This window comes from Taudactylus pleione, unplaced genomic scaffold, assembly GCF_031769625.1.
Source record: "Taudactylus pleione unplaced genomic scaffold, aTauple2 ptg000044l, whole genome shotgun sequence".
Lineage (NCBI taxonomy): Eukaryota > Metazoa > Chordata > Amphibia > Anura > Myobatrachidae > Taudactylus > Taudactylus pleione.
Window position 1 is genome coordinate 141,549 of NW_028284446.1, and position 27,585 is coordinate 169,133.

Consider the following 27,585-nt stretch of genomic DNA (forward strand, 5'->3'; position numbering starts at 1 on the left):
TAATTTTGGTCACACAAAATAATAAATATATGAAATTAGTTGCATATAGTTTTGTTTATTGCCATATTATGTGGTGCTTATTTAGACACTTATGTTTACACAAAAAATTACCTATATTGTGATATCTCTGTCTTTTCGCAGGCAATGCATCTTGTATACAGAGCTCTGGAGAAAGAACCTGTCCCCTCTATTTTACCACAATCATTAATTCCCCCTTCTAAGAGGAAGAAAACACCAACGTTTCCTGGCGCTGTCCCTGTTCTTCCTGCCAGCCCCCCTCCAAAGGACAGTCTTCGTTCCACTCCATCTCATGGCAGCATGAGCAGTTTAAACAGCGCAGGCAGCTTGTCCCCCAAACACTCCTCCAAGCCCAGCCAGGTACAAATCCAGAGCTTACTATGCTATTTTCACAGATGCAAAACGTAAAAATTCCCTTGACCATGTCTGTCTGTTTTTTTTTTTTTTCAAGCCTGCTGTAAATTGGGTTGTTCCTCTGACAGACAAGATACGCTATGATGACATCTTCCTGCAGACAGACTTGGATATGGATGGATACGTGAGTGGACTGGAAGTAAAGGACATTTTCATGCAGTCTGGACTCCCTCAGAATATCTTGGCGCACATATGGTGAGGAGTGTGCAGTCACATCCTGTAGTGAATGAAGAGAGTGGAGTTCAGTGTTTTTGTGGTCCCATTTATATGTATTATCTACTATATTCTGGCCTGTAATAATGAGAATGAACAGTTGATACAAAATTAGCATTATAATATGTGTGGTCCAAATTGGATTGATCAGCAAGTGCTTCCTGTTTCGTAAAATATTTTAACAAAATAAAAAAAAAGCAGTGAGCGATGCTGATAAATCATCTTCCATAGGGCTCTGGCTGACACCAGGCAAATGGGAAAATTGAACAAGGACCAGTTTGCTCTGGCAATGTACCTCATACAGCAGAAAGTCAGCAAAGGCATCGATCCGCCACAGGTTTTGTCTCCTGATATGATCCCTCCAGCAGAGAGGAGCACCCCCATACAGGTAAACAGGCAGTACCCACCAGATTGCATTTCTTATTTCCATTTGTGTAGGAAAATGCCAACAATAAGAAAACTTGATAAAATAGAAATCAAATAAAAATATATTGTTAATGAATAGAGAATCATAAAATTTTCTGTTCAACCTGATAAGTTTTGTAGAGAATTGTATATACAGTATGTTAATGTATTAATGTGGCAATTCTCTGTGGGTAGCAGACTGTTATTCATCTCTCTAAAGCAGTGTTTCTTTTGAAGTACTTTATTACATTACTTGGTCGGTACCTGGAGGTACCATAGTTTCATTGTTGCAGTACAGTCCTACCAAACTTTATTACTCGGCAGGTTCTCTTTATCAAAATGCATCAGATTCAATTGATACAGTTACAGTGATCTGCACCTATTTGTATGTGAACATAATACAGTACTCATATTAAGTAAATGTAGAAATAAGGTGGAATGTTTCTTGGTTGTTTAGCACAATTTATGCATATTTACGTTCCTGGCAAATATTGAACTAGTAGCTTAGCTTTGTAGACCACATAATCCATAGTCTTTATTCCTTGAAGCTCAGGTTCTAATAATTGTCCACATAGGAAGCTGGGGTTTGTTAAAGCATAGACTTAAAGTTGACCTTACAACTTTGCCTTGCTTTGAAGATTTTGCAGCAGACTGCCAACAAATTCATATGGCAGGCTAGACAACCAAGGATCCACGTGGAGACCCTGTATAAACCCATCCATGAGGGAGGCCTAGATGCTCCTAGCTTTAGAAAATTCTAGAGGGCTACTCATTTATGCTATTGTCTCCTCTCACTGTAAGGGTGTGGGTGGATATAGAAGCGATTCATTATGTTTATTATGTTTATTATTATTTATATTATCTCCATCATGTTTATTGTTGACTAAACCTCAATATAGACCCACACAGTCCAGTCTTCTTCTTACCCTGGCCTATTCTATATCAGTAACTCTACAACCAGTAGATGTAATGTAATATCATCCTCTTGATGCCATTATCAAACAACCTTCAATTCCTCCCAGGCTTGAATACCTCAGCCTTCTCTAACTGGACTCGACATGGTGTTAGGTTTCTCACCCCTCATCACTTTTCCTTCTTCATCCATTTGGGGGATGCTATTACTTCTGGGTTATGGGTAGGGAGGTGTGGAGTTGGACACTAGCTAATTGAAACTGACTCCCATCCCCTATAACCCTTCCACTATAAGTTCAGTCTTGTTTTTAGTATTTTGAAGTAAGGCACTGGCTAGGTCCTAGCTTCTAGTTAGGTTTAATTTCTTTATTCTACTGTTTTGGTTGGGTGCTTAGTTCCTGACAAACAGGCGACAAGTACTAGCAGAGTGGGAGTAGATAGATAGAGCTTTGTATGACCCTGTATCCCACTCTAAAGACGGCCCCTGAGAGAGTCCCCAAACTACATAGTCCATGGGTCTCTCTCCATACCAGACACCATCTGTGGGGGCCGCTGGCAAAGAGAAGGTAAGCTTTTTACATATACAATGTTTTGCAAAAGTATTCACCCCTTGGCTTTTTACCTTTTCTGTTACATTACAACCTGTAATTTATTTTTTTCGTCTGAATTTTTATGTGATGGATCTGCACAAAATAGTCTAATTTGGTGAAGTGAAATGAGAAAAATGTATATAAAAAAAGAATCTTTATAAATAAAATTCTGAAAATTGGCATGTGCATATGTAATCACCCCCTTTACTATGAAGCCCCTCAAAAGTTCTGGTGCAACCAATTACCTTCAGAAGTCACATATAATTAGTGAAATGAAGTCCACTTGTGTGAAATCTAAGTGTCACATGATCTGTAAGTGTAAACACACCTTTTCTGAAAGTCCCCAGAGGCTGCAACACCACTAAGCAAGAGGCATCACACCATGAAGACCAAGTCAAGTCAGGGACAAAGTTGTTGAGAAGTACAATTCTGGGTTGGGTTATAAAAAAAATATCCAAATTTTTGATGATCCCCCGGAGCACCATCAAATCCATCGTCATCAAATAGAAAGAACATGGTACCATAACAAACCTGCCAAGAGAGGGCCGCCCACCAAAACTCACAGACCGGGCAAGGAGGGCATTAATCAGAGAGGCAGCACAGAGACCAAAGGTAACCCTGAAGGAGCTGCAGAGTTTCACAGCAGAGACTGGTGTATCTGTGCATGTGACCACAATAAGCCGTACATTCCATAGAGCTGGGCTCTATGGAAGAGTGGCCAGAAATAAGCCATTACTTAGTGATAAAAATAAGAAGACACGATTTGAGTTTGCCAAAAGGCACGTGGGTGACTCCCCAAATGTATGGAGGAAGGTGCTCTGGTCAGATGAGACTAAATTTTAACTTTTCGGCCACCAAGGAAAACGCTATGTCTGGCGCAAACCAAACACATCCCATCGACCCAAGAACACCATCCCCACAGTGAAACATGGTGGTGGCAGCATCATGCTGTGGGGATGTTTTTCAGTAGCAGGGACTGGGAAACTGATTCGAGTCGAGGGAAAAATGGATGGTGCTAAATACAGGGATATTCTTGAGCAAAACCTGGTCCAGTCTACCTGTGATTTGAGATAGGGACGGAGGTTCACCTTCCAGCAGGACAATGACCTGAAGCATACTGCTAAAGCAACACTCGAGTGGTTTAAGGGGAAACATTTAAATGTGTTGGAATGGCCTAGTCAAAGCCCAGATCTCAATCCAATTGAGAATCTGTGGTCAGACTTGAAGATTGCTGTTCACAAGCGGAAACCATCCAACATGAAGGAGCTGGAGCAGTTTTGCCTTGAGGAATGGTCAAAATCCAATGGGCAAGATGTGGGAAGCTCATAGAGACTTATCCAAATCGACTTGCAGCTGTAATTGCCGCAAAAGGTGTCTCAACAATGTACTGACTTTATGGGGGTGAATAGTTAAGCACGCTGAAGTTTTCTGTTATTATGTCCTAAATGTTGTTTGATTCACAATATAAAAAAAACCAACAACTTCACAGTTGTAGGCATGTTCTGTGAATGAAATGATGCACACCGTCAAACAATCCATTTTAATCCAGTTTGTGAGGCAACAAACCATGAAAAATGCAAAGGGAGGTGAATACTTTTGCAAGGCACTGTATATATGTAAAATACCTTGTTGCCTCTATGTACTGCTTTCTGGCACGCTGCTTTTGAGCAGAGCGGCCGGGTATGTTATTACTCACATGACTGCACTGTAGAGCCTGCATGTCTCACACCTTCCCGGGCTTCCACAGCGCTCACTGCCTTCAGGACCCCGACGGTCCCCTTAGAGGACCGCCAGAGGGGATTACAGAGCAGCATTATGCTGCTGGCTTTTGTAGGAGAGAGAGGCTTAATCTGTTCCAGGACGCTGCATATGCGGGCGCGCAGGGCATGACGTCATGATTCCAGGCTGCAGGTAGTCTCCGGAGAACGCCAGAGGCTAGGATTACATCAGGAATTCTGAGTGAACAGGATGCCGCCGGTGTTCTCGGACACACCTCCCCCAGGTGTTTCAGTTGCAGCGAATCAGGCGGCTTCAGAGCAGCTGATGAGAGCAGCTAGAGTTCTGCTTGAAGGAGTTTCACAGAAGATACAGGGGGATGGCTGTGTACTAACAATATAAGCAGTTAGCTAGGATTATTAATTATGGGTATTAACCTGGTGATTTTTGGGGCTTATAGTATTGTGATGTGTGTGTATAAAAGCACCTTTTTTACTGCACTTTTTCTCTTGAATTTAGGCAGTAGCAAACAGGGGTATACTAAGATTTGTTTGCCTTTGGCTTTTGCAAAGAATAAGGACTTCTAGGGAGTCTGTTTTTTTTGCATTTAAACAGATGGGTGATTTAGAGTCTTAGCCTCCCCTTGGTTTTTTTTTTTCTATTTAATCAGTGCTACAATTTTTTCCGTAGGAATTTAGGTAGCTATTTGTATTGGTTGGACTTGTTCTTGTCTTTCTCAGTATTGGTAAGCCAGACAAGGGTTCGAAAAAAACAGGGATCAGTCACTGTTTATACTTTTATAAAATGTGAGAAAATATTGCCAAAAGGTACGGACCCAGGGTCGCTCTGCGCTGGTTGCCCACAGGGGGATTGATTACCGGGAGGTTTGGCTGAACAGCCGGCGATTCCTGATAGGGCCAGGTCTATGGTTGAGGCCATAGGTGAATTATGTCAATCTCAGGCAAATTATATGATACCCTGTGCTCAAGCTCCTACTTTGTCTGATCCCTCAGTAGAGCCCAGATGGACCCAGACTATGGTACGATGTTTCGCTCAGAGGGCGAAAAATAAAATAACGTCTGCAGGATCCATAGCCGCTAAGAGACATTCAAGCCATTCCTCAGTGGATTTTCCTGGAGAAGAGGCTTCAGCAACCCCTTCCCAGGAAGAATGGGAATTGGATTATGACTGGGAAGACACGGCACACTGGGAGGGTGACACCCATTATGATTAATAAGTTTCTATGTTGATAGATGCGGTCAGGGAGACTTTGCATCTGCAGGAAACAGCTATTCCAGAGAAGTAGTTCAGTTTCTTTTTTTAAATGTAAGAAAAAACATGTATCTGTGTTCCCAGAATTTTCACATTTTGACGAAATATAAAAACCTGGTTAAAACCTGATTCCAAATTTCATATTCCAAAAAAGTTTGCATCTTTATCCTTTTTCCGAAGAGGATACCAAGCTTTGGGAAATTCCACCCACGGTGGATGCTACTATTGCTAGATTGGTTAGGAATACTGTTATTCCCATAGCACAGTCTGTAACTCCTAAAGATCCTATGGATAGGAAGAATGAAGCTGTACTTAAATCTTTATTCACTTTGTCAAGAATCTTACTGCGCCCAAATCTGGCCAGCACATGTGTGATAAAGACTATCAATCCCTGGATGAACCAGATGATAATTGGTTTTGAACCTGGATGTATCTGAAGCTTTTTAGCTGATCAGATTTTGGAAGCTCTAACCTATATTGGTGACGCTTTAATAGATACTATTCAGATACAGTCTCATATTTCTGCTTTGGCCGTTTCCGCCAGGCGTTCCCTGTGGCTCAAAACATGGAAGGCAGATATAGAATTCAAGCATGCTTTAGAGGCATTGCCTTTTGAAGGAGGTTTATTGTTTGGTCCAGAACGAACTAAAATGATTTCTCAGGTTACAGGATGCAAAAGTCCTTACCTTCTTGTAACTACACCAAAAACAAAATCTCCTATGTTTTGTTCCTTTCGGACTTAAGGCAGAGGAAGCTTTCAGGCCTTCCGGGGTGTATCTAGGGGTCCCCGGAGAGGGACCTTCAGGGGACGTGCTGTCCCTGGCACCAGTCGCCCTGCTGCTAAGCCAGCAGGTCAATCCATATGACTGTCACGGGACTGGGTCCCGTCCTCTGGTGGGAGGCCGCTTACTAAGATTCCGGTAAACTTGAATTCAATCCATTCCGGATCTTTGTGTAAGTAAGATAGTAACCAGGGGTTACATTTTGGATTTGGAGGGTCCAGTTCCAAAAAGAATCTCTTCCACGCCTCTCCCTGTGGATGGTTGCAGAGGGGCGGCTCTCATATAGGTAACTTCAGTGCTTTATGATTACGGAGTTATTATTCCAGTTCTACAGCAAGGCCTGGGGTTCTGCTCCAGTCTTCGTAGACAAACCAGATGGGTCATTTCGTCCCATTCTCAACCAAAGGGGGTTAAATGCTTAGCTCCATTAAGAAAAATTGAAGATGGAGTCAATAAGGTCAGTCATTTGTTTCATGGAGGTAGAGGAATTTCCGGCCTCCCATATATATCATATTTCTATATGGAGGGGTCATCAACATCTTCTGCAGTTTGCAGTGGGGCATCAGCATTTTCAGTTTCAGGCTCTGCTGTTCAGTTTGGCCATCGCTTCCAAAGTCTTTACAAAGGTTATGGCACACATGATCTCCCTACTCAGGAGTGGGGGGATAAATGTGTTGACTTATCTGGACGATTTGTTGCTAAGGGCATCCTGAAAAACCCTATTGCAACAACATCTTCAGATTACCTAAGGCATGGATCTTCAATTTTCCCAAATCAAATTTAATTCTATCTCAGAGGATGATATTTTTGGGTCTTCTCTTCGACACTCAGTGTTACAGAGTGTCTCTTCTGCAGACAAAGATTCAGGATCTTAAATCCAGAATAAGGACCATTTTACAGATGTCTCATATCTCAGTTCTCAGGGCTATGCAGATACTGGGAAAAATGGTGTCATTCGAAGCAGTTCCTTTTGCCAGATTTCATGCTCGTCCACTACAAAACCAATTGCTTCATCGATGGGTGAAGCCAGACTCTCGATTAAACAGGCAGATGTTCAAATTATCTCTGCAGACTCGGCAGTCTCTCCAGTGGTGTCTACAGGATGCAAATATGAACAGGGTGCCAATTGTCAGTAATTGGATCATTGTCACCACAGATCCCAGCCTAACAGGTGGTTCTAGACAGACACCTATAGGGTCTTCGGTCTGTCCAGGAAGCCTCTCTTTCCATCAATATACTGGAATTAATGGCAATACAATATGCATTGGTTCAGGCTCAGTGCCATCTAAGAAACCTGCCAGTGCGAATCCAATCAGACAATGCCATTGCAGTTGCTTATATAAACAAGCAGGGTGGCACATGCAGCTGGCAAGCAATTAGGAAGGTTTCTCACATCCTTCATTGGTCAGAAAATTGGGATCCAGCTATTTCGGCAATTTACATTCCGGGGGTGGACAACTGTGAGGCAGACTTCTTCAGTCCCCACAGTGTGCATCCGGGGGAATGGGAATTACACAAGGAGGCGTTTGCAGAAATAGTTGCCAAATGGGGATCTCTAGACATAGATCTAATGGCTTGTCGTCTCAACAAGAAGCTTCCAAGGTATGGATCTCGGTCCTTGGATCCTCAGGCATCTCTGGTGGAAGCCATGTCAGCCCCTTGGGTTTTCCAGCTCGGATACATCTTTCCTCCTCTGGTAATGTTACCAAAGATAATTCAGCGGATTCGATCAGTGGCACGGCCAGTTATTCTTGTGGCTCCAGACTAGCCACGCCGTCATTGGTTCACAATTCTTCGGACCATATTGGCAGATGTTCCGTATCGTCTGCCCCTGCATCCAGATCTGTTACTTCAGGGTCCATGCCATCACACCCATTTGCCTCGCTTGGCTTTGATGGCATGGCCGTGCTGTCGGGGCTTCTTTGGCTGTACGGCATGGTGCCTCGGTTGAGCAGCTGTGCAGAGCTGCTACCTTGTCATCCGTACACACTTTTACAAAATTTTATCTCTTCCATACATGTGGCGCAAGGGATGCCAGTGTTGGGCGGAAAATTCTTTGAGCGGTTGGTACCGACACCCCCCCCCCCCCTTAATTGGCTTGCTTTGGTACATCCCAGAAGTAATGGCATCCAACAGATAAATGTAAAAGGAAAAAACGATTTTACTCACTGTAAAATCTCTTCCTTGGAGTCCATCTGGGGGATGCCGAGATCCCTCCCTTGTTTGGTTTCATACTAGATAACTGTTGGTCTCTGATTTCTCAGTTCTTACTCTGGCTTTGTTAAACATAGACTGAGCTTATGGTGGAAGGGGAGGGGGTGGGAGCCAGTTTCAGTTAGCTAATGTCCAACTCCACACCTCACTACGCATAACCCAGAAGTAATGGCATCCCCCAGATGGACTCCAAGGAAGAATTTTAGGGTGAGTAAAAATCTTATTTTTCCAATTTTCGACATCTAGACTTATTTGGTATTCCTCAATCACAATATTATTAATATCTACAACTTTTTATAACAAAATTTGACAGATATACAAAATTGAGTTTATTCAGCATTCTGCTTAACTTTCCCCAATAAACTTGCAGCCACTAGGAGTCCTTGGACAACCCATTATAGAGGTCTTACTGTATAACCCATAAATTGTAGGAATTAATTGAATTGTATTTGCCACATATCATTTTACAGCACTTGGAATCTAAAATTATGATAATTATTGTCATTATTTTAGGTGTTGAAATATTCATATTTAGATATATAATTTATTAAAATCATGTTCATGTGAGTTATTTGTTAACTAGGGTGTCATTATTACAACATTTCTAATATCCGTGTTTCTTATTGCTGTGTTAAACTGTTAGTGACAATATTATATTTACAAAATTGATTAGCAAAGCTATGCAGTTATTATGTTTCTTGGGGTTGCAATCGGTCAATATTTTTTCTTTTGTGGAAACACTTTGTTAGTGGTAACCTAGATGCCAAAAATGTTGACGGGTTTATCGGTTTCTACTGGTTGAGCAATGCTTTTAGGTGGATGTACAACCAATGCAGGTTATTCAGGCTTCACTCAACAGCTGTGAACAGCTTTCTGTTCTTACTTTTTGTATGGTCTCCCAGAGTTTCTGCTTTTGTGGTACTCCTAAGGCCCGTCTAGACAAGGAAGCCAGTAACCACAGGCAACAGTTGGGAACCATTTAATTTGATGGCAAAATAAACTAGTCTCCGAGATCTGTAAAACATGCATTGCTCTCGGAGGACTGGAATTGGAAATCACTCTGCTAGATACTAGCCACACAGTATGCCAGTGCCCGCATACCAGCCAGTGCTCACACAGCACTAGTGATGGCACATGCCATTTTGCAATAAAAAAAAAAATAACAGCACAGTTACCTTCTTACACAAGTCATTACCCCATAGCATTCCTGCATCAGTGCCCTCATGAAAGGCTGCGTCTCTACAGCATACCAGAACCAATTACTGCCCCCTCAATATACTAGTCAGTGCCCCCCACAGTGTACCAGCCATTGCCCCTATATAATAGCCAGTGCTCTTAGAGAATACAAATGCCAGCACAGGTATTCCCACAGTATACCTGCCAATATTGCAGTTTATTAATATGGCTTGCTTATGCAAACTATCTTTTCTTAAATTCTGGCATTTTATATTTGTCTATCTCTGTATCGAAGGTTAATCCTTCACCACACCAGGATGGTATATTGTCATTCCATTTTCCTTTTATTTTGTCCTTCAATTAAGGGACTCCTATTTACTATTTATTTTCTGAAGCAGTTTGTAGCACTGGGTGCCAATAAGTATGATTTGTGATTTTTTTTATTTAGTTGGTTTTGATTTATGGTCTTTGGATAAAATGCCTAAATTCATGTGAGCAGATTATATTTCCCATATAACAGTATGTACATGTTTTTTTATCTAACTTTAGAGATGCTGAAATATATTATTTATAGTGTATAGATCTAGGGAGAAATATGTAGATACTACCAAAATCTTTGTGTTCTTTTGTTTAGTTATTTAAATCTGTTCTGTTCTATATGTGCTTTATGTTCCATCTGTGGCTTCTTCCCTACCCTTTTCCCCAGACATTGTCTGGTTACATGGCCCCCATAGGAAATGACATGGCAAGCCTAACAGACATACGGCGTGTGAGTAGACACTCTCTTAGTACTCCCTTCCTGGCATGCCATGTGTTTCTGCATGAAAACTTTATTATGGTTAACCCTTTCATGCTGCTCTACAGTTTTTAGAGTTAATTGAGCATGATAACATCTAATAATTGCATTAAAAACAATGAAAAAATATGGCCTTGCTGATCTTGATAGAATTCCTTTTATATGAATAAAACCTGCATACGTCAGTGTTTCCAACAGTTAAGGGATTATAATGGCATGCAGTCCCATTACTGAGGTCACAGCATGAAAATCTCTCTGCGCACCTAGAACAATACAGCATGGTGTGACTCTCCTCACTGTAAGTTTATTGCCTTCCAGTTCCTCTTGTACATGAAGCATTAAAACAAAGTTACCACTTAAAAATGTATTAGAAAGTCATAGTTAATTAAATTAGTGAAGATTTTATACATTTTACAGTAATAAAAACAAGGAGTACAGGAGAGTACACACAGAAACAATAAAGTATATAGGTATGCATAATTTAAAACTGAATTAGTATGTAATACCAGCAGATGTTTAGCCACTGGTTCAAATCCCGGCACGAGAAGCCAGACAGCAGGAGATCCCGACGCCAGCTGGTAAGTACCCTAACCCGCCCCTCTCCCCCTCCTAACCCTCCCTTAGGGGTGCCTAACCCTAAAACTCCCAGGGTGGTGCCTAACCATAAGTCCCCCTTCCTGCACCTTAAACTTAACCCTCCTGGGTGCTGCCTAAACCACCCCCCTAGGGGTGCCTAACCCTAACCTTCCCCCCCAAAACCTAGCTCCACTACACTTCCTAAACCTAACAATCCCCCCCCCCCCTTCCCCGCAGCTAACGCTAAGGACACACCGGACTTATCTTGTTCAGGCTGTCGTCCTTCGACTTTCCGGGGATGGGATTCAGATAGGCGTCGATATTTTGACGCCTATCTGAAGTTTCCTGTCTGGCTTTTCGTGTCGGGATATAGTCCGGCAGCATTTAGTCCACCGGTCTATAAACTGTATCCCATTTAAAACATATGTACAACAGGAATAGTCAAATTATCTGTAACCAAACCTTCTGATTTCTGTGATGGGTTCTAGCAACATATATTTAAATGTTAAAGGGACTTGACAGAACTCAAAATATTTCATGCAATTGTATACTGCAATATAAATAATTTTTCTGTACATATCAGATTGTATTTACACTGGGTTCTTACTTGTCAGTATTAGTTATTTTTGTTACGACGGTCACAAAAGTGATGATATTGTCAGCCAGTGTTAACAGATTACTAGAAGTATTTGGCACTATTTCCATGATCACCATTTTCGTGCTGAATGCACTACAGAGATATGAGATATATTCATTAAGCTACAGGGGGTGGGGGAGGGGTGAGGTTTATTTACTAAGCCAGTGACACTGTCCTCAAGGTACCCTAACAGTCCAGGCTTTAAGGATGTCCATGGCAGAGTACAGATGGTACGGTGTCGGGCACTGGATGTCTCTGATATTGAGTAGTAGCGGTACACCCTTGAAATTGTTGCACATGAAGATCAAAATTTTGTGTTGCTTTCGGAGATGGAGTGCCCCATCTAGGTGGCACCTGTTATCAAGCCTCATTCAAATTTGCTTAAATTGTGATATGCTGCCATCGGCACTGTGAATTATACGACAACGAATTACCGCTATATTTGCCTATATATTCTACTTCAATTGCAAGAATATGCCACTTAATGCGGGGGTATGGTGGCAAGTACTGGTAATGGGCGCTGCTGTCTTAGATTTTCTGGCACATGATTGTACAAATTATATGTGACCGGACGCCTTTCGCCTAGGCCGGCCCTGGTCACGGGTTAGCGCTTTTGAACTCCCACTCACCGTCAGTGACCGCCTGTCACTGACTCCGCCCACTGCGCCGTGGGCGTGTAACGATGCTGCCACCACCAAACTCTACCATCAGCGTTTGGAACCACTTTTTACGTACAATCAGGCTCTTGCCTAGGTACCTGGAACCGCTTCTGCTGCGTATGCGTTTGACTAACTGCGGACACACCTCCAGTTTGGTGTCGGCTGTATCCTCCTGATCCTTCGCAATGGACCAGGTCTGCACGGTAGCTTGGCAGAGGGCTTGAACTTGGAGACATGGAGCTCTTACCCAGAACAGCAGGAGAACGGAATAGCGTTTTGCGCAATTCTGTTGGGCGCAGGATTGAGATACAATTGAATTCAGGCAAGATGTTTATTGCTCAAAGTCTTAAAGAAGACCCTCCCTTCCACCTGAAGGGGAATATCACACAGAAATCAAACAGCAATTCTCCACAAAGGATTTTCAAAGATGTACCACATACAGGAATCTTATCAGCAGCTCTTCTCCTCAAAGAAGTTACAGGGTTGTACACATACAGGGCTCACAGTCCCTCTTTTTATGTCATTCTTACACACAACATCACAGGGGGGCAAATCCAGATTGTGTTCCTTCTAGCCAATCAGGCTATCTCACAAAACATAAATAAACAACATATTACATTTCACAGAAATTAAATACATTTCCTTTATACCACCCAAAAACATTTGGTTTCCTAAGCACAAACTGAGTTATCATACATTATACTGTCTCCTAAAATGTTGATATAACATTTCACAGGAAATGGTAACTGACATTCATCCTTATCAATCAGTTTGGCATTTCCAACCTTAACACATTCAGCTTTTAGAAGTGGCATCCAAAAGGATCTTCTTAAAAACAAATTGTCTTTTCAAAAGGAAGTTCTGTATCTGAAGTGTTTGGCTATATGACACCATTCACACCTTCACACAGTAACCTTCCAGCCAGAGTTCACTGACCACAACAGGTCTTCCTTTTCATCAGACCTTCTAGTTTCTGCAGCCACAGAGGCTGGTCATGTCACATTCAGGCATATATTCAAGAAGTGCATTATCTCTACAAAATATACATTTAAACCGTATAGTGCATAGCCTATTAAACATACGTTGCTTCATGTACTAATGCATTGCAGATCAGCTGCAGTGCATTACAGTAAATATATAATATGATATATATATATATATATATATATATATATATATATATATATATGATATAGAAAAAAGCAGCGGCACTCGAGGTCTTTATAAAAGTGAAGCTTACCTTATAAAGGGTGTAGAAGGTTTTCTTCCAATATCAATCTAAATTGAGGACAGACTAAAGCTGGCCACACACTAGACCAACTTGCATCCAACCAGCCAACTAGTTGATTGGTTGGAATGAAAATCTGGTGACGGATGGGAGTAACTGATGATCAGCAATTTGCTCCTAAATGCCAGAAAACAGATGAAAATGGACGTTCAGACAAGTTTTTTAAATGTTTTATCTAAATAATTTGTTCAAACAACAATTTTAGTCCATTTTCCAGTATTTGGGAGCAAATTGCTGATTGTCATTTGCTTTTATACCTTACCAGATTTTCATTCCAGCCAATCAACTAGTTGGCTGGTTGGACAGATAATCTTTAGATGTGTGGCCAGCTTTAGTCTTCCATCATCATGGCTTGGTACATATAAGAAAGGAAGTTCTCTATCAAGTGTTCATACAGTTTCAGTTATCCTTATCATAATGTGATCTTTTAATTATTATTGTTAAGTTGTGAAAGTTACCGTATATCTTACTTTTTAGAAATATATAGTATTTCCTCAATTTGTACACGGTTGGAACAGTTCTCATGGTTAGTTTGGTATTCAGATTTCATATGTGCTTCTTTTAGGACAGCTCAAGCTCTGTTGGATCTGGAGAATTCACTGGAGTGAAAGAACTGGATGAAATCAGCCAGGAGATAGCCCAGTTACAGAGGTAATTGAGAACTGAGAATGAGGAAACTGGCACTGTTATTTAGTTTCGGGAGAGGTACTTTCTGCACCGAACGAAAATGACATTTAGGCATAATGATAATGACTGAACAATACCAAGCCAGCAAAAAACTACTCCCTTTGAATAAAGGTATTTTAGAGGCAGGGAAATTTCAATGTCATTTTGTTAGCTAGTTATTTCAACCTATGCTGTGGGTTAACTGCCATTTTCTTATTGATCTAATACAGTTAAAGGATATTTGCCCCCTTCTCAGGGCCGGTTCTAGACCATGCAGAGCCCAGTGTGAAAAGTCGCTTTGGCACCACCCTTAAAAATAAATAAATAATAAATTATATACACACAGAGTTTTTTGTGTGTACTAAATAAAAATACACTTTACCTATATGGAGGTTTCTCTGCAACGGTGAACCTCTGAATAAATTGATCCTCCGTGTCTTTAGTCTGTATTCACTAGTCATATAAGAGATCACATTGTCCGGAAGATGTCCATTTGTGTAGGAATATAGTCATCTGTCTTAGTCATACAACAGAGGGTCAACCACTCATGCCCACTGTTACCTCCAGTGTCCTGTCCTGTTGCCAGCCTTGTGCTTCGTGTCACTCCAGCCTCCTGACCCATGTCTTTCAAGTCTCCAGTGTCACTAAAGCCTCATGCTCCCTGTATCCCCTCCTGTCCGGTGTTTCTACAACCTCCTGTTCTCTGTGTTACGTCAGCCTCCTGCTCCCTGTGTCCCCTCCAGCTCCCTGTGTCTTTCCATCCACATGCCCCCCCCTTGTCACTCAAGTCTTGTGCCCTGTGTCACCTCCAGTCTCCTGCCTTTCCAAACTCCCATTTCTCTTTCATCCACTAGGGGACACTGGAGGTGCTTATGCTGGGGTATAGAGGTGTGGATAACTGGAGCCGGCACTTTAATTAATTTAGAAGTGTGAAGCTCCTCCCCCTCTATGCCCCATCAGCCCTCAGTTTAGAAAATGTGCCTACTAGGAGCTGGTCACAATTTGCTGTGCTCCAGCAACACATATATTTTATTTATTTAGGTTTCCTTTATTTTTACATCTTTTAGGTACCCTTCGCCACCTCTCTAAAGGTGGTGTCCGGGTACCTGACGCCCTGTCCTTATAGGAGGCAGGAAGGAGTGCACAGCGCTTATACTAAAAGCACTGACAGCTCCTTACCGCCACAGCACATTCTCAACAAGGAAGAGAGAAGTGCTGAAAACACTGCAGATAGACTTCCATCGGGGACCACGCGGTGAGTAAACACCTGCGCATCCCCCATCTCCCATCCCTACCGCTGCCCAGCGTTATTACAATTCTTTGTGTGCTGGGCAGCTAATGCAGACGGCTCCCTGCTCTGCTGGCTAGGTGCGCTGTCCCTCCTCCCGCTGTTAAGGCGCTGAAACCCGCTCTTACAGAGGCGCAGGGCTGCTAAGCACACTGCACGCGGGGCTGCTAATGCAGAGGCTCCTTATCCCCGCTCTTATACTGCACGCGGGGCTACTAAATGTTCAGATCACGTCGGGGTCACGCGGGGCTGCTAATGCAGAAGCTCCTTATCTCCGCGCTATTACAAGGCGTGGGGCTGCTGAAGCGCGGCACCCGGCTCTCCCTCTCCCCGCTGATTAAGTGGCCTGGGGCAGCTAATTAAGTGCGCTACCGCGCGGCTGCACCTGCTCTCCCTATCCCCGCTGTACAAACACGCGGGGGGGAGGTTACTGGACAGACATCTTGTATAGCCCTTTAGGGTATAAAGAAGGGGCGGAGCTTAAAGGCAGCGCGGGTCTCTTTCCAACGCGACAGCGGCTGTATACAGCAGGGATGCCGTTCTCTCATGCACAGCAGCTCATACTGCATCTCCATTACAAGAAGATTGCAGTGTAAGAGACACAGAAGGCTGGACTCCTCTGCTGCCATTCCTGTGCTGCAGGACAAGTACATCTCCTGATTACATCCTGGTAAAGAGGCTGTAAGTGCAGGGGAGTCTGATCTGTGGGAGGGGGGTTTCTCCTCCTCTGTGTCCCACAGCCTTCTTGTTTATCGTGTCTGTGTCTTTTCTGTTTTATGCTGTTTTTCTGGGTGACTGTGTACCATGTCCAACAGAAACAAAGGCTTCTCAAAAGCTGTTTGTCTGTTCTAAGTGTAACAACAAACAGACCAAGCCACATGCCACGGGGTCCAAGCCTACGGCCACACCACCCTGAACACGCCCGATCTCGTCTGATCTCGGAAGCAAAGCAGGGTCAGGACTGGTTAGTACTTGGATGGGAGACCGCCTGGGAATACCAGTTGCTCTACGTTATGTGATGCTAACAACTGACCCACAGATGGCGATTACTAACTCTCCTACACCGCCATGGGCCACTGACGTAGTAGGAGTTATGTCAGACTTAGCAAAGTTGGCTGAGGCTCGCAGGTCTTAACCTTCCTTGATAGCTGGGTTAACCAAATCTCAAGACACCCTGGGTCAGGTAAGGGGTGCAGCGGTGCCTGCACCCTTCACTTCCTACCAAAAAAAACAAAATAAACCCATTCGTTTCATTCCTTTCGAGCGCCTCATTCCTTTCGTGGTAGAGCCAAAAAGTTCCCACGCAACCAGATGCGGCAGAGGTAAAGGTCGTCCTCACACGGTTGCACTTAGACACAAAAGCGTACTCTAACGCATGTTCTCTAGTCAGTAGAGTCAGTCGAAGAATTCCTCGATGCGCGGTACTTATAAGACAGCATCTGTTGAGCAATGCAGCCGGATAAGCGGTTCCAAATTTCACGTAGGTTTCCGTCTAGCTTCCCTTTTCCATCATCCATGATGGAGAAGTGGGAAACACCTCCTCCTATAGATGTTTCTGTTTCCCGTCTCTCTAAGAAAACAGCACTTCCGGTGTCGGGAGCTACTGTTTTAAAGGACCCTTCGGATCGTAGGTTGGAGACAACACTAAGATCTATATATACCGCAGCGGGAGCTCAACTTACACCTACCCTTGTTACCGCCTGGGTTAACAAGGCTGTGGTTTGCTGGGCTGACCAGTCAGATTATTGCTCGCATATCTGCGTCTGCTATTTCAGGATCCCAGAAGACCTTATACTGGAAGAGCCTAAACCATTTGAGAAACAGGTGGCATGACGGTCTTCCGTCCCACCTGGGGTCTCCTGCGGTGGGACCCTGCTTGCAAGAATTCAACAAGTTTGGAACCAGACCTCTTCAGAACCGTGGATTCACAGTACTGAATCAGGGGAGTTCAGACTTCGAAGCCCCCCCCTCCAACTCGGTCCTTCACTACGAATTCTACAGGAGGTTCTCAGGTCTCTAGTGGTGTCATCTGTGCTAGTTCCGGTTCCGGGGCATTAGCGAGGTATGGGGTTTTTACTCAAACCTGTTTGTAGTGCTCAAACCGGATGGTTCGGTCAGACCCATACTAGGCCTTAAGTCTTTAAACCTGTATCTGAAGATGTATCGTCCAAACTCATGTCAGTCATGATCGCTTTCCTTCGGTCATCAGGAGTGAACATCGTGAGCTTGAAACCAGGGGAGTTCCTATTATCCCTGGATATCAAGGATGCTTATCTCCTTGTTCCCATTTGGGAACCACACCAGGCTTTTCTGCATTTTGCCATATTAAGATCATGGCCGTTCGAGTTCTCCTCGGCTCCCCGCATAATCCCTTATTTGGACGATCTGTTGCTCAAGGCTCCATCGTTATCTCTTCTATTAGATATGCCTTACTGACCTATCACACTCTAACCCAACACGGTTGGATAATCAACTTCAAGAAGTCAAATCTCAATCTGTACCAGAAACTTCTATTTCTGGGCATGATATTGGATACGGAATCACAGAGGATTTTTCTTCCAACAGACAAGGACAGGGATATCCTGTTGTTAGTTCAGCTGGTCCTCAGAACAAGGAAGGTGTCAATGCTTCTTTGTCTGCGTCTCTTAGGAAGGATGGTAGCTGCCTTTGAGGCACTGAAGTTCGGCTGGTCCCACTCCAGGGATTTTCAGGTCAGGGTCTCATCTGCTTCTACATCGACAGATCTGTCTGAGCTGGTTACCACAGTGGCCCTTCTCTGGTGGACGCTATCCACCAAATTTTTTAGCGGGCCCGGAAATTCGGAGTGGGAGACTGGATCATCGTAACACGGATGCCTGCCTCCGAGGATGGCAAGCAGTAGTCCTCAATTTCCACTTTCAGGGTAGATGGTCTCCTCTAGAACAGACGTGGCCCATAAATGTGTTGGAACTCAGAGCGATTTACAATGTTCTGATAGAGACAATAGAGTTTCTACAGGCTTTTCCGGTAAGAGTTGAGGCCGAAAACGCGACGGCCATCGCTTACATCAACCGCCTAGGGGGAACTCAGAGTCGCATGGCTATGCGAGAAGTAACTCAGATCCTCTAGTGGGCCGAGAACCAGTCAGTAATCCTGTCGGCGGTATTCATTCCGGGTGTGAACAACTGGGAAGCAGATTACCTAAATCGACAGGATGTCCATCCCGGGGAATGGATGCTTCATCTATCGCGCTGATACGTCGATGGGGAGTTCCTCAGGTGGACCTCCTGGCGTCACGACTGAATTGTCAGCTCCCGGTATACGTGTCCAAAACTCGAGATCCGCAAGCGGAAGCAGTAGACGCTCTGACAAGTCCGTGGATCTACGACTTTGTTTACCTTTTTCCTTCTATTCCACTTCTTCCTCGTCTTCTACAAAGGATAAACAAGAGACAGCCTCCGTAATTCTCGTGGCTCCGATCTGGCTTCGGAGAAGTTGGTTGTCGGACCTTCGGTTCCTATTGTCGAATGATCCGTGGCCCCTTCCTCTGCACCCGGATCTTCTACAGCAAGGCCCTTTTCATACACCCCAACTTAGCACAACTGCGTTTCGCGGGGTGGCTCTTAAAACCGATATCCTAAGATGCAGAGGCATCCCAGACGTGGCTATTCCTACCATGATACGCCCCAGAAAGCCTGTTTCGGCTGTGCATTATCATCGCTTCTGGCGTGCTTATATCTCAATTGGTGTTCCAGTCGGTGTCTTCCGTCTATGACTTTTCGTTTGTCTCGTTTCTGCTTTTCCTTCGGACAGGTCTGGATTCTGGCCTTCGTCTGGGAACCTTAAGGGTGCAGGTTGTTGCCCTTTTACATTTTCTTTCAAGGGAAATTGGCCCTCAATCCTGAGGTGCAGACGTTTCTTCTAGGGGTCTTGCATGTGCAGCCCCCTTTTGTACCTCCAATAGCTCCCTGGGATCTAAATTTGGTGCTTCTGTTTCTTTAGTCGCCCATGTTTGAACCTTTGGAGGAAGTTGATCTTAAGCACCAGTCTTGAAAGAATGTCCTCCTCCTGACTCGCACTTCAGCTCGTAAATTTTCAGATTTGGGTGCTCTGTCTTATAGCCACCTAGGGCAGAACTCCAGACGGTACCGCCTTCCTTCCCAGGGTTGTGTCGGCTTTTCATTTCGATCAGCCTCTTGTGGTACAGTCGTCGGTGAAGGACTCTGGTGATTCTTCTACCTTGGATATGGTTAGGGCTTTCCGCATCTATGTTACCAGGACAGCGTCCCTTCGTAGTCTGAGTCGCTTTTTTGTCCTTTATGTTGTTGTTCGGAGGGGTTGGCCAGCGTCTAAGCAGAGTTTGGCATGTTGCATTTGGCTGACTATTCATCAGCCTTATGTTAGTGCCGACCGTGGGCCTCCTTCGTCCATTTTGGCTCATTCCACACGTTCTGTGGGTGAGTCATGGGCGGCCGGTAGAGGAGCCTCCACGTCACAATTGTGCCGTGCGGCCATTTGGTCTTCAGTTCTCACGTTCATCAAGTTTTACAAATTTGGTACGCTTGCTGCTTCGGCATACCGTTTTGGCCGTCTAGTTCTGCAGGCGCCGCAGAGTGCTCCCGCCCATTGGGAAAACTTTGGGACGTCCCCAGCGTAAGCACCTCCAGTGTCCCCTAGTGGATGAAAGTGAAAATGGGATTTTGGTACCTACCGGTAAATCCTTTTCTCTGATTCCACAGGGGACACTGGACGCCCACCTCTGCGCTCTTTGCCTGCCTGTTCGGCTTGTTCCGTATGTTGTATGATTCAGTTATTGTGTGTTCTTTTCTCCTTTTTATTACTCAGCTTGTTCTCCATCTCCTCTCTGGCTTTCATTTTCTAAACTGAGGGCTGATGGGGCATAGAGGGGGAGGAGCTTCACACTTCTAAATTAATTAAAGTGTCGGCTCCAGTTATCCACGCCTCTATACCCCAGCGTAAACACCTCCAGTGTCCCCTGTGGAATCAGAGAAAAGGATTTACCGGTAGGTACCAAAATCCCATTTTTTCCAACCTCCTGATCAAATCTCTTCAGGCTCCTGACCACCTTTGTCACTGTAGCCTCGTACTCTGTGTGTCCTCCTCTGACCTGAGTCTCTCCTTACTTCTTCCCCCTGTTACTTAATCCTCGTGTTTCCTGTGTCACTCTAGCCTCCTTCCCCCTGTTCCACAACAGCTTGTTGCTCCCTATGCCCCTCCCTGCCCTGTGTCTCTCCAGCCTAATTATATATGTTTCTTGCAGGCGCACCGCCTGGTAAGAAAGAGACTACCATTCGGCAATTGCCCCCAACCCCCCCCCAACTTACTGCCTGGCACCACCGCCCCCATTGCGCCGTGTCCCCTGTCTCCCGGTCACCCTCAACGTGTCCTTGCTGATGCGGATGCCAGATGCGACGCCGAGCATGCGCCGACATCACGTTCTTCCCATCAGAGGCTACCAGTCCGTCTGGCATCTGTGTCCGCTGGCAGTAAGGACATGTTAGTGAGTGTGACGGGGCGGGGGGGAGTTCTTGGCAGTAGGTTGTATGGGGGCGCGGCGCACTGGGTCGGGGGAAAGTGCCGGGTGGTGCAGCTCGGGCCTGTTACAGTGCAGAGCGGTGTCAGGCTGGAGGGCAGAGATCCCTCCCCCTGTATAAAAGCAAGGGCAAGGGCGGGAACAGTCGCCTGAACACATTAAAGAGAGTAGTCCTATGTCCAGTCTCTGTCTGTGTAGGAGCTGAAAAGAAAATCTGTGGGGGTATTTGGAAGCCTGCAAATGTGGACAGTATCTTGGAGCCTGCAAGTGGGGACAGTATCTTGGAGCCTGCAAGTGGGGACAGTATCTGGGAGCTGTAAATAAATAAATTATGTGGGGACAGTATCTGGTAGCTGTATAAAAAAATAAATTATGTGGGGACAGTATCCGTTGAGCCTGCAAGTGGGGTCACTGTATCTGGGAGTTGTAAAATAAAAATTCTGTGGTGCCAGCAAGTGGGAACAGTATCTATGGAGTCTGCAAGTGGGTTAGTACTCTATGGCCCGTATTCAATTTGAGGCGAAAAGTCCGGATCCGTGATACTTTTTCGCCGATAACGTCATTTTCGCCTGTTTTGCTTTTACCCCGTGTTCAATTTGAAAGACTTTCCGCCTAGGTGGAAAGTCAATGCAATGTAATAGGCGAAAAAGTTTCACCTATGAATGGGAGGCGGAAAAAGTGCAGATTTGGGGTTTTGGGGTGCAACGTTGCGGGAACCCCCGTGCAGCCTTCAGACAGTCCCCCAAAGGTAAACTGTGTCAAAATTTTTTCAAAAAACACTTAAGGACACCCCAAAAAATCACTTTGAAAAAGGGGGCAAGAAAAAAAAAAATGTTGGGGTACAAAGTTAAAAACTAGGGAACTTGACTCTGGGGGTCCCCAAGTATGCCCCAAGTGTTTTTTGGATTGCAGGTGCTTGCGGCAAGTGGATTTTTAACGATTTTTTTCAATTTCACTTTAGCAACTTTTAAATATGCTTACCCCCATTTTCAAGTACCCCAAATTTGCTAGAAAAACTTATTTTCTGAAAAAAATACTCCTGAATACTATTCTACATCACATATAGAAAAACGCTATTTAGCAGCTGTTGAGGCCGTTTAAAAACACCAAATACCTTCAGCAAGCCAAATCGGAGGGTACCATAGTGAACCCCCATGTCAGAGCATCTCTTGGGGGGTGCCAGGCTGATTTCCCCAATTCTGACATGACTTTCCGCCTGTTCAAGTTTCGCCGGATCCCGTTTTCGCGTACTTCAAATTGAATACGGGGTAAAGCGGGCACGCGCGCGATACTTTTACGCCTGCAAAACAGGCGAAGTAGGCGAAAAGTCTGGGCCGCGAAAAAGTATCGCGGCTTGGCTCAAATTGAATACGGCTCTAAAACTAATTAAAACCTGTTTAAGGAATCGCATGAAGCAGAGCCCACTAAATAACCTGATGCTGATTTCACCAGAGGGTCCATATCCTACAGACTTTGATTATGAAAAAACTGCAGATGACTGGGCCTCTAAGAAGAAGAGGAGAATTAATATATAAAATGTTATCTCAAGTTTAAATTACTATAAGGTCAGGATTTTCTGGGGAGAACCCTGGGTGTGTGTTTGTGTATACATACATACAGCAGGTAAAATAAGTATTGAACACATCAACATTTTTCTCACTAAATATATTTGTAATGCTGCCATTGTAATGACATTTTCACCAAATGTCAGAAACAACCCATGCAATCCACACATGCAAAGACATCAAACCATAGCTGTCCATGAATTACGTTATGTGTAGTAATGTGAAATGACACAGGGAAAAAGTATTGCACACATAAACCGGCCACGACCAGGTGCTCCTTGCAAGATTTCTGACAGGAGTGAAAAGAATTATCAGAAGAGTTGTCCAAGAGCCAAGGACCACTTGTGGAGAGCTTCAGAAAGACCTGGAATTAGCAGGTACAATTGTTTAAAAGAAAACAATAAGTAATGCACTCAACCGCCATGGCCTGTATGCATGCTCACCACACAAGACTCCATTGCTGAGGAAAAAGCATGTTGAAGCTCGTTTAAAGTTTCTACACAACATTTGGACAAGCCTGTGAAATACTAGGAGAATGTAGTCTGGTCAGATATGACCAAAATTAAACTCTGGATGCCGTAATGCACACCATGTTTGGAAGAGAAATGGCACTGCACATCACCCCTAAAACACCATACCAAAAGTGAAGTTTGGAGGTGGGAACATCATGGTGTGGGGCTGTCTTTCAGCATATGGTACTGGCATACTTCATACGATTGAAGGAAGGATGAATGGAAAAATGTACCGAGACATTCTTGCTAAAAATCTGCTGCCATCTACCAGGATGCTAAAGATGAAATAAGGGTGGACATTTCAGCAAGACAATGGCCCTCATTCAGAGCCGTTCGCTATTTGCGGTCGTTCGTTTAAAAACAAGGGGTGGCTATTCAAATGATCCGTACGCACATTGTAGTCTGTTCACACCTCTAAGTCTGAACGAGCGAGCAAAACATACGCTCGTTTATTTGTTAAAAACGCCCCCTGGCCGCTCGCATCCTACGTCATGTCCGCTATTTATTAGATTAATCGAGTACATCGACCAGCGTATGAACTGCTCGCTATTCTTGTGGTTGGTGTTTGCTACCACAAATTTGCGAGCAGTTCTGGCTATAAAATAACCCAGTGACGTGAACAATGACGCTGCTGTTTTAAATATACACACCCATAAAACGCCCGTTTTGACCTTTAAGCACGCCTGCGTTCGGATCTCCACTCCCCATTTTCAAGCACCTTCCCCTGTTACCACCCACATACGCCTCATTCTGTCATTCAAAATAGCAGGCACTCGCTATATTGCGTACCAACGATTTTTGGCCGCACTGACTGGTTCGCGCATGCGTACTAAAAACCGTACGCATGCGCAGATGTGCAAACATCGCTCGGAACGAGCGTACTGCCGCTAACGAGCGGCTCTGAATGAGGGCCAATGATCCCAAACCCACAGCCAAGGACACTCTCGGTTGGTTTCATAGAAGAAAATATAGCTGCTAGAATGGCCCAGCCAATCACCTGACTTGAATCCAATGGAAAATCTATGGAATAAACTAAAGATCATAGAAGAGGCCCACGGAACCTTCAAGATTTGAAGACTGTGTGGAAGAATGAGCCAAAATCACACCTCAGCAATGCATGCGACTAGTTTCTCCATACAGGAGGCATCTTGAAGCTATCATTACCAACAAAGGCTTTTATGCGAAGTATTAAATAAGTTTCAGTAAGCGTGTTCAATACTTTTTCCGTGTCATTTCACATTATTACACATAACTTAATTTATGGACATCTATGGTTTGATGTCTGTGCATGTGTAGATTGCATGGGTTGTTGCTGACATTTGGTAAAAATTCATTACAATAACCCCATTACAAATATATTTACTGAGAAAAATGTGTTCAATACTTATTTTACCTGCTGTATGTGTGTATACATATATATATATATATATATATATATATATATGCTGTATATTATAAAAAATATTGTACACTATATATAGATATAGGTTTGCGTCAAACTCACAATCTGTACCTTTTTTAGACAAGGATCTGGGTTCTCTGATTATTGCTGTGCTAAAGGCTAAATGTTCTGTGACCATTTCATTTTCTACTTCAGGGTCCATAGGGTATCCACAGGATACCTTGGGGTATAGGTGTGACGTCAGTCGCAGGGCACCAAAGAGTTAAGCTTTCAGCCTCCCAGGATGCACTAGGTCCCCCTCCTATACCCCGCCCCCGGGCCAAGGCACCTCAGTTTAGTTTGGTGCCCGGCCGGAGTCGGGTGCACCTGTTGGAGTGGGGGCTAGAAGAGCCCCTGAAGCTTTTTCTTCATGCAGCTGTGGCTGCACATCTGGATGAACAGCATGGACAGTCAGTCCTGACGTCCATGCTGTCTTCCCTACACCCCGCCGGTACCAGAACGCCGGTACTGATCCGGGGATGCTGGTGGGCATCTGGGGTCACAGCTAGCGGTGACCCCAGATGCTCCGGACCATGGCCGGATTCAAGGGGGACAGAGGTAAGCAGCGGGGTCCCGCGGTGGGTCCCCGCTGATCACATGGTCCTAAGTCCCCAGGCAGGGGGCTCCCTGGGGACTGGCTGCAGCGTGGAGCCAGGCGACCAACCTGCGCTTCCACTACCCCCTGGGACAGCGGACCGCAGCAGAGCGGTAGCGCTGCGGCGTCCCAGGGGTTAAATGCATGCCAGGGGAGCGCGCCTTCCCTGTCTCACAGCCGGCGCCTCCCCCGCTGCACACAGCCCTCTCTGCATGCTGCCGACTGGTCCTGTGGCAGCGCTCCTCCCCCAGGCCAGCTTCTCTCTGCTCCTCGGCGGCCATCTTCTCTGCAACGCATGGTGAACGCTGCTGGAAGTCTGGAAGGAAGCATCGTGGTCTGGGTTCCCCCGCATACCTCTCCTCCGCTGTGGCTCAGGTCTGTGTATGCTGCGCTGTGTCCTACCAGGCCCTGTGTCTGTGTAGTTGAGTGATCAGCGCTGTTAGTGCAGGAATTGTTATTTCTCTGCATTGTATGTGACTGTGCTAGCGCTGCCTGTAACTTTTCTTCTCTAAACTGTCAGCTTTATTACTGTCCCTGTTCTTTCTGCTAAAGCCCTTGCGGTGCGGTGCTGCAGGGTGGTCTCTCACCTATTTAATACTTAATTGGTGAGAGAGGTCACATACGTGGTGCCATCATGTCTGAAAGTGATTTTCCCCTCCGGCTACAGTGTACCACGTGCAAAGTACCGTTAGCGGAGGGGGAGGGTAGCGCGGAGGGCCTTTGCCGGCAGTGTTTGTCCATGGCGCGGCCTATTACGGTTACAGCACCGGTACAGGAGCTGCCCTGGGCTTGTTTCGCTCAGGCGTTAACAGCTTTAATGGGCCAGTTAGCTCCGCAGCCCGCGTTTACTCCGATGGGTTTGTCCCAGCAGTCTGTGGTGTCGTCACCCATGCAGGGGTTCCCACGACAATTGGTGGTACCCCACAGTCTCCCTATTTCCCCGCTCCCGGGTTCTCAGGAGCCAGCGTGGGTTAACTCCCTGACGAGTTCTGTACAGCACTTGTCGGATGTGTTGCAAGGGGAGTCTGTGATGCGGCCTCATAAAAGGCCGGTGGCGTCTCTGTCCGCTCCTTATGAGGATGACGAAGGGACGTCTGATGATGGGGAGATTCTGGATCCTTACGATCAGGAACCTCTCCATACTAAGGACGCTGATGCTAAGTCCAGAGTATATATTCCTGGACTTATTCGGGTGGTCCGCACAGCCTTGGTGATTGAGGACGAAGTTCCCCCAGCGGCTAAATCTAAGTATGCCTTTTTCAAAGATGTGAAGGGCGATGCCACAGTCTTTCCTCTTTCGGGTCAGTTGGTGGACCATTTAGAGGAGGCGTGGAAACAACCTGGCAAAAGATACCAGCCGCAGAGACGCCTGGCGGTGGCTTATCCGTTCGCGGATAATTATTTTGCTAAGTGGGAATCCCCTCCACAGGTGGATTCTCACGTGACCCGTCTTGTCCGTAGTGCCACATTGCCGATGCCATCCATGTCCTCCCTTAAGGATGCTACGGACCGCAAGGTAGAAATCTGCCTGAAGTCCGCTTATTCCCTTGCAGGGGGGGCAGCACGGCCGGCTATGGCCATTTGCTGGGTTGCCAGAGCGATGGAGCGCTGGGCGGATTCATTAGAGGCTTCTTTTGAATCCGACTGTCCGGCCGAACAGGCGGAGTTGATTGGCAATCTCCGTGATTCGGCCACCTACATCAACGAGGCGGCTCTAGACATTAGTACTCTGGTGTCTAGAATTTCTTCAGCAGCGGTAGCTGCTTGTCGCACCTTGTGGCTGCGATCCTGGAAGGCGGACGCAGATTCCAAGAAAGGTCTGGAAGCGTTGCCGTTTACCGGAGAAGTTCTCTTCGGTCCGGATCTGGATAAGATTGTGGCCACGCTGGCGGCAGCCAAATCTGCTTGTCTCCCGTCGGCCGCTGCTCCTTCTGGTTCTGGACCATCGTCCTTTCGGTCATCTAGGGCCCAGGGCAGGCCCAAACCACAGTCGTTTCCTCGACAGGCTGGCCCTAAGAAATCGGTCAAGCCCCGGAAACAGGCATGGAGTACCAGACGTCCGGCCCCCAAGCCAGATGACAAGCCTGCGGCCTGACGGTCCGGGTCTCCCCTTGGGGGATCCCAGGGTGGGAGGCCGCCTGCTGCAGTTCTCCCGGTGTTGGTCGTTCACTAAGACAGACACTTGGGTTCTGGAGGTGGTCTCCCACGGGTACGCCCTCTCCTTCCGGCACAGACCCCCGGCTCGATTCTTCACCACGGGTCTACCATCAGACCGGAACAAGGCTACGGAGCTGCGGAAGGTATTGCACACTATGCT

At 45.4% G+C, this 27,585-nt stretch overlaps 1 protein-coding gene and 1 pseudogene across 4 annotated transcripts in view; both read left to right on the forward strand.

Annotated features, from left to right (window-relative positions):
- Positions 1–27,585, forward strand: part of EPS15L1 (epidermal growth factor receptor pathway substrate 15 like 1) — a 245,253-nt gene that overhangs the window by 46,806 nt on the left and 170,862 nt on the right. For 3 of the 4 annotated variants that reach the window (XM_088460325.1, XM_088460327.1, XM_088460328.1), the window contains exons 9-13: positions 142–378; positions 470–627; positions 877–1,033; positions 10,419–10,481; positions 14,234–14,319. In XM_088460325.1, coding sequence (XP_088316451.1) covers positions 142–378; positions 470–627; positions 877–1,033; positions 10,419–10,481; positions 14,234–14,319 — 701 coding nt within the window. The remainder of the gene's footprint in view (positions 1–141; positions 379–469; positions 628–876; positions 1,034–10,418; positions 10,482–14,233; positions 14,320–27,585) is intronic. The other variant, XM_088460326.1, reaches the window with a different exon arrangement.
- Positions 16,517–16,635, forward strand: LOC148537723 (5S ribosomal RNA; annotated as a pseudogene).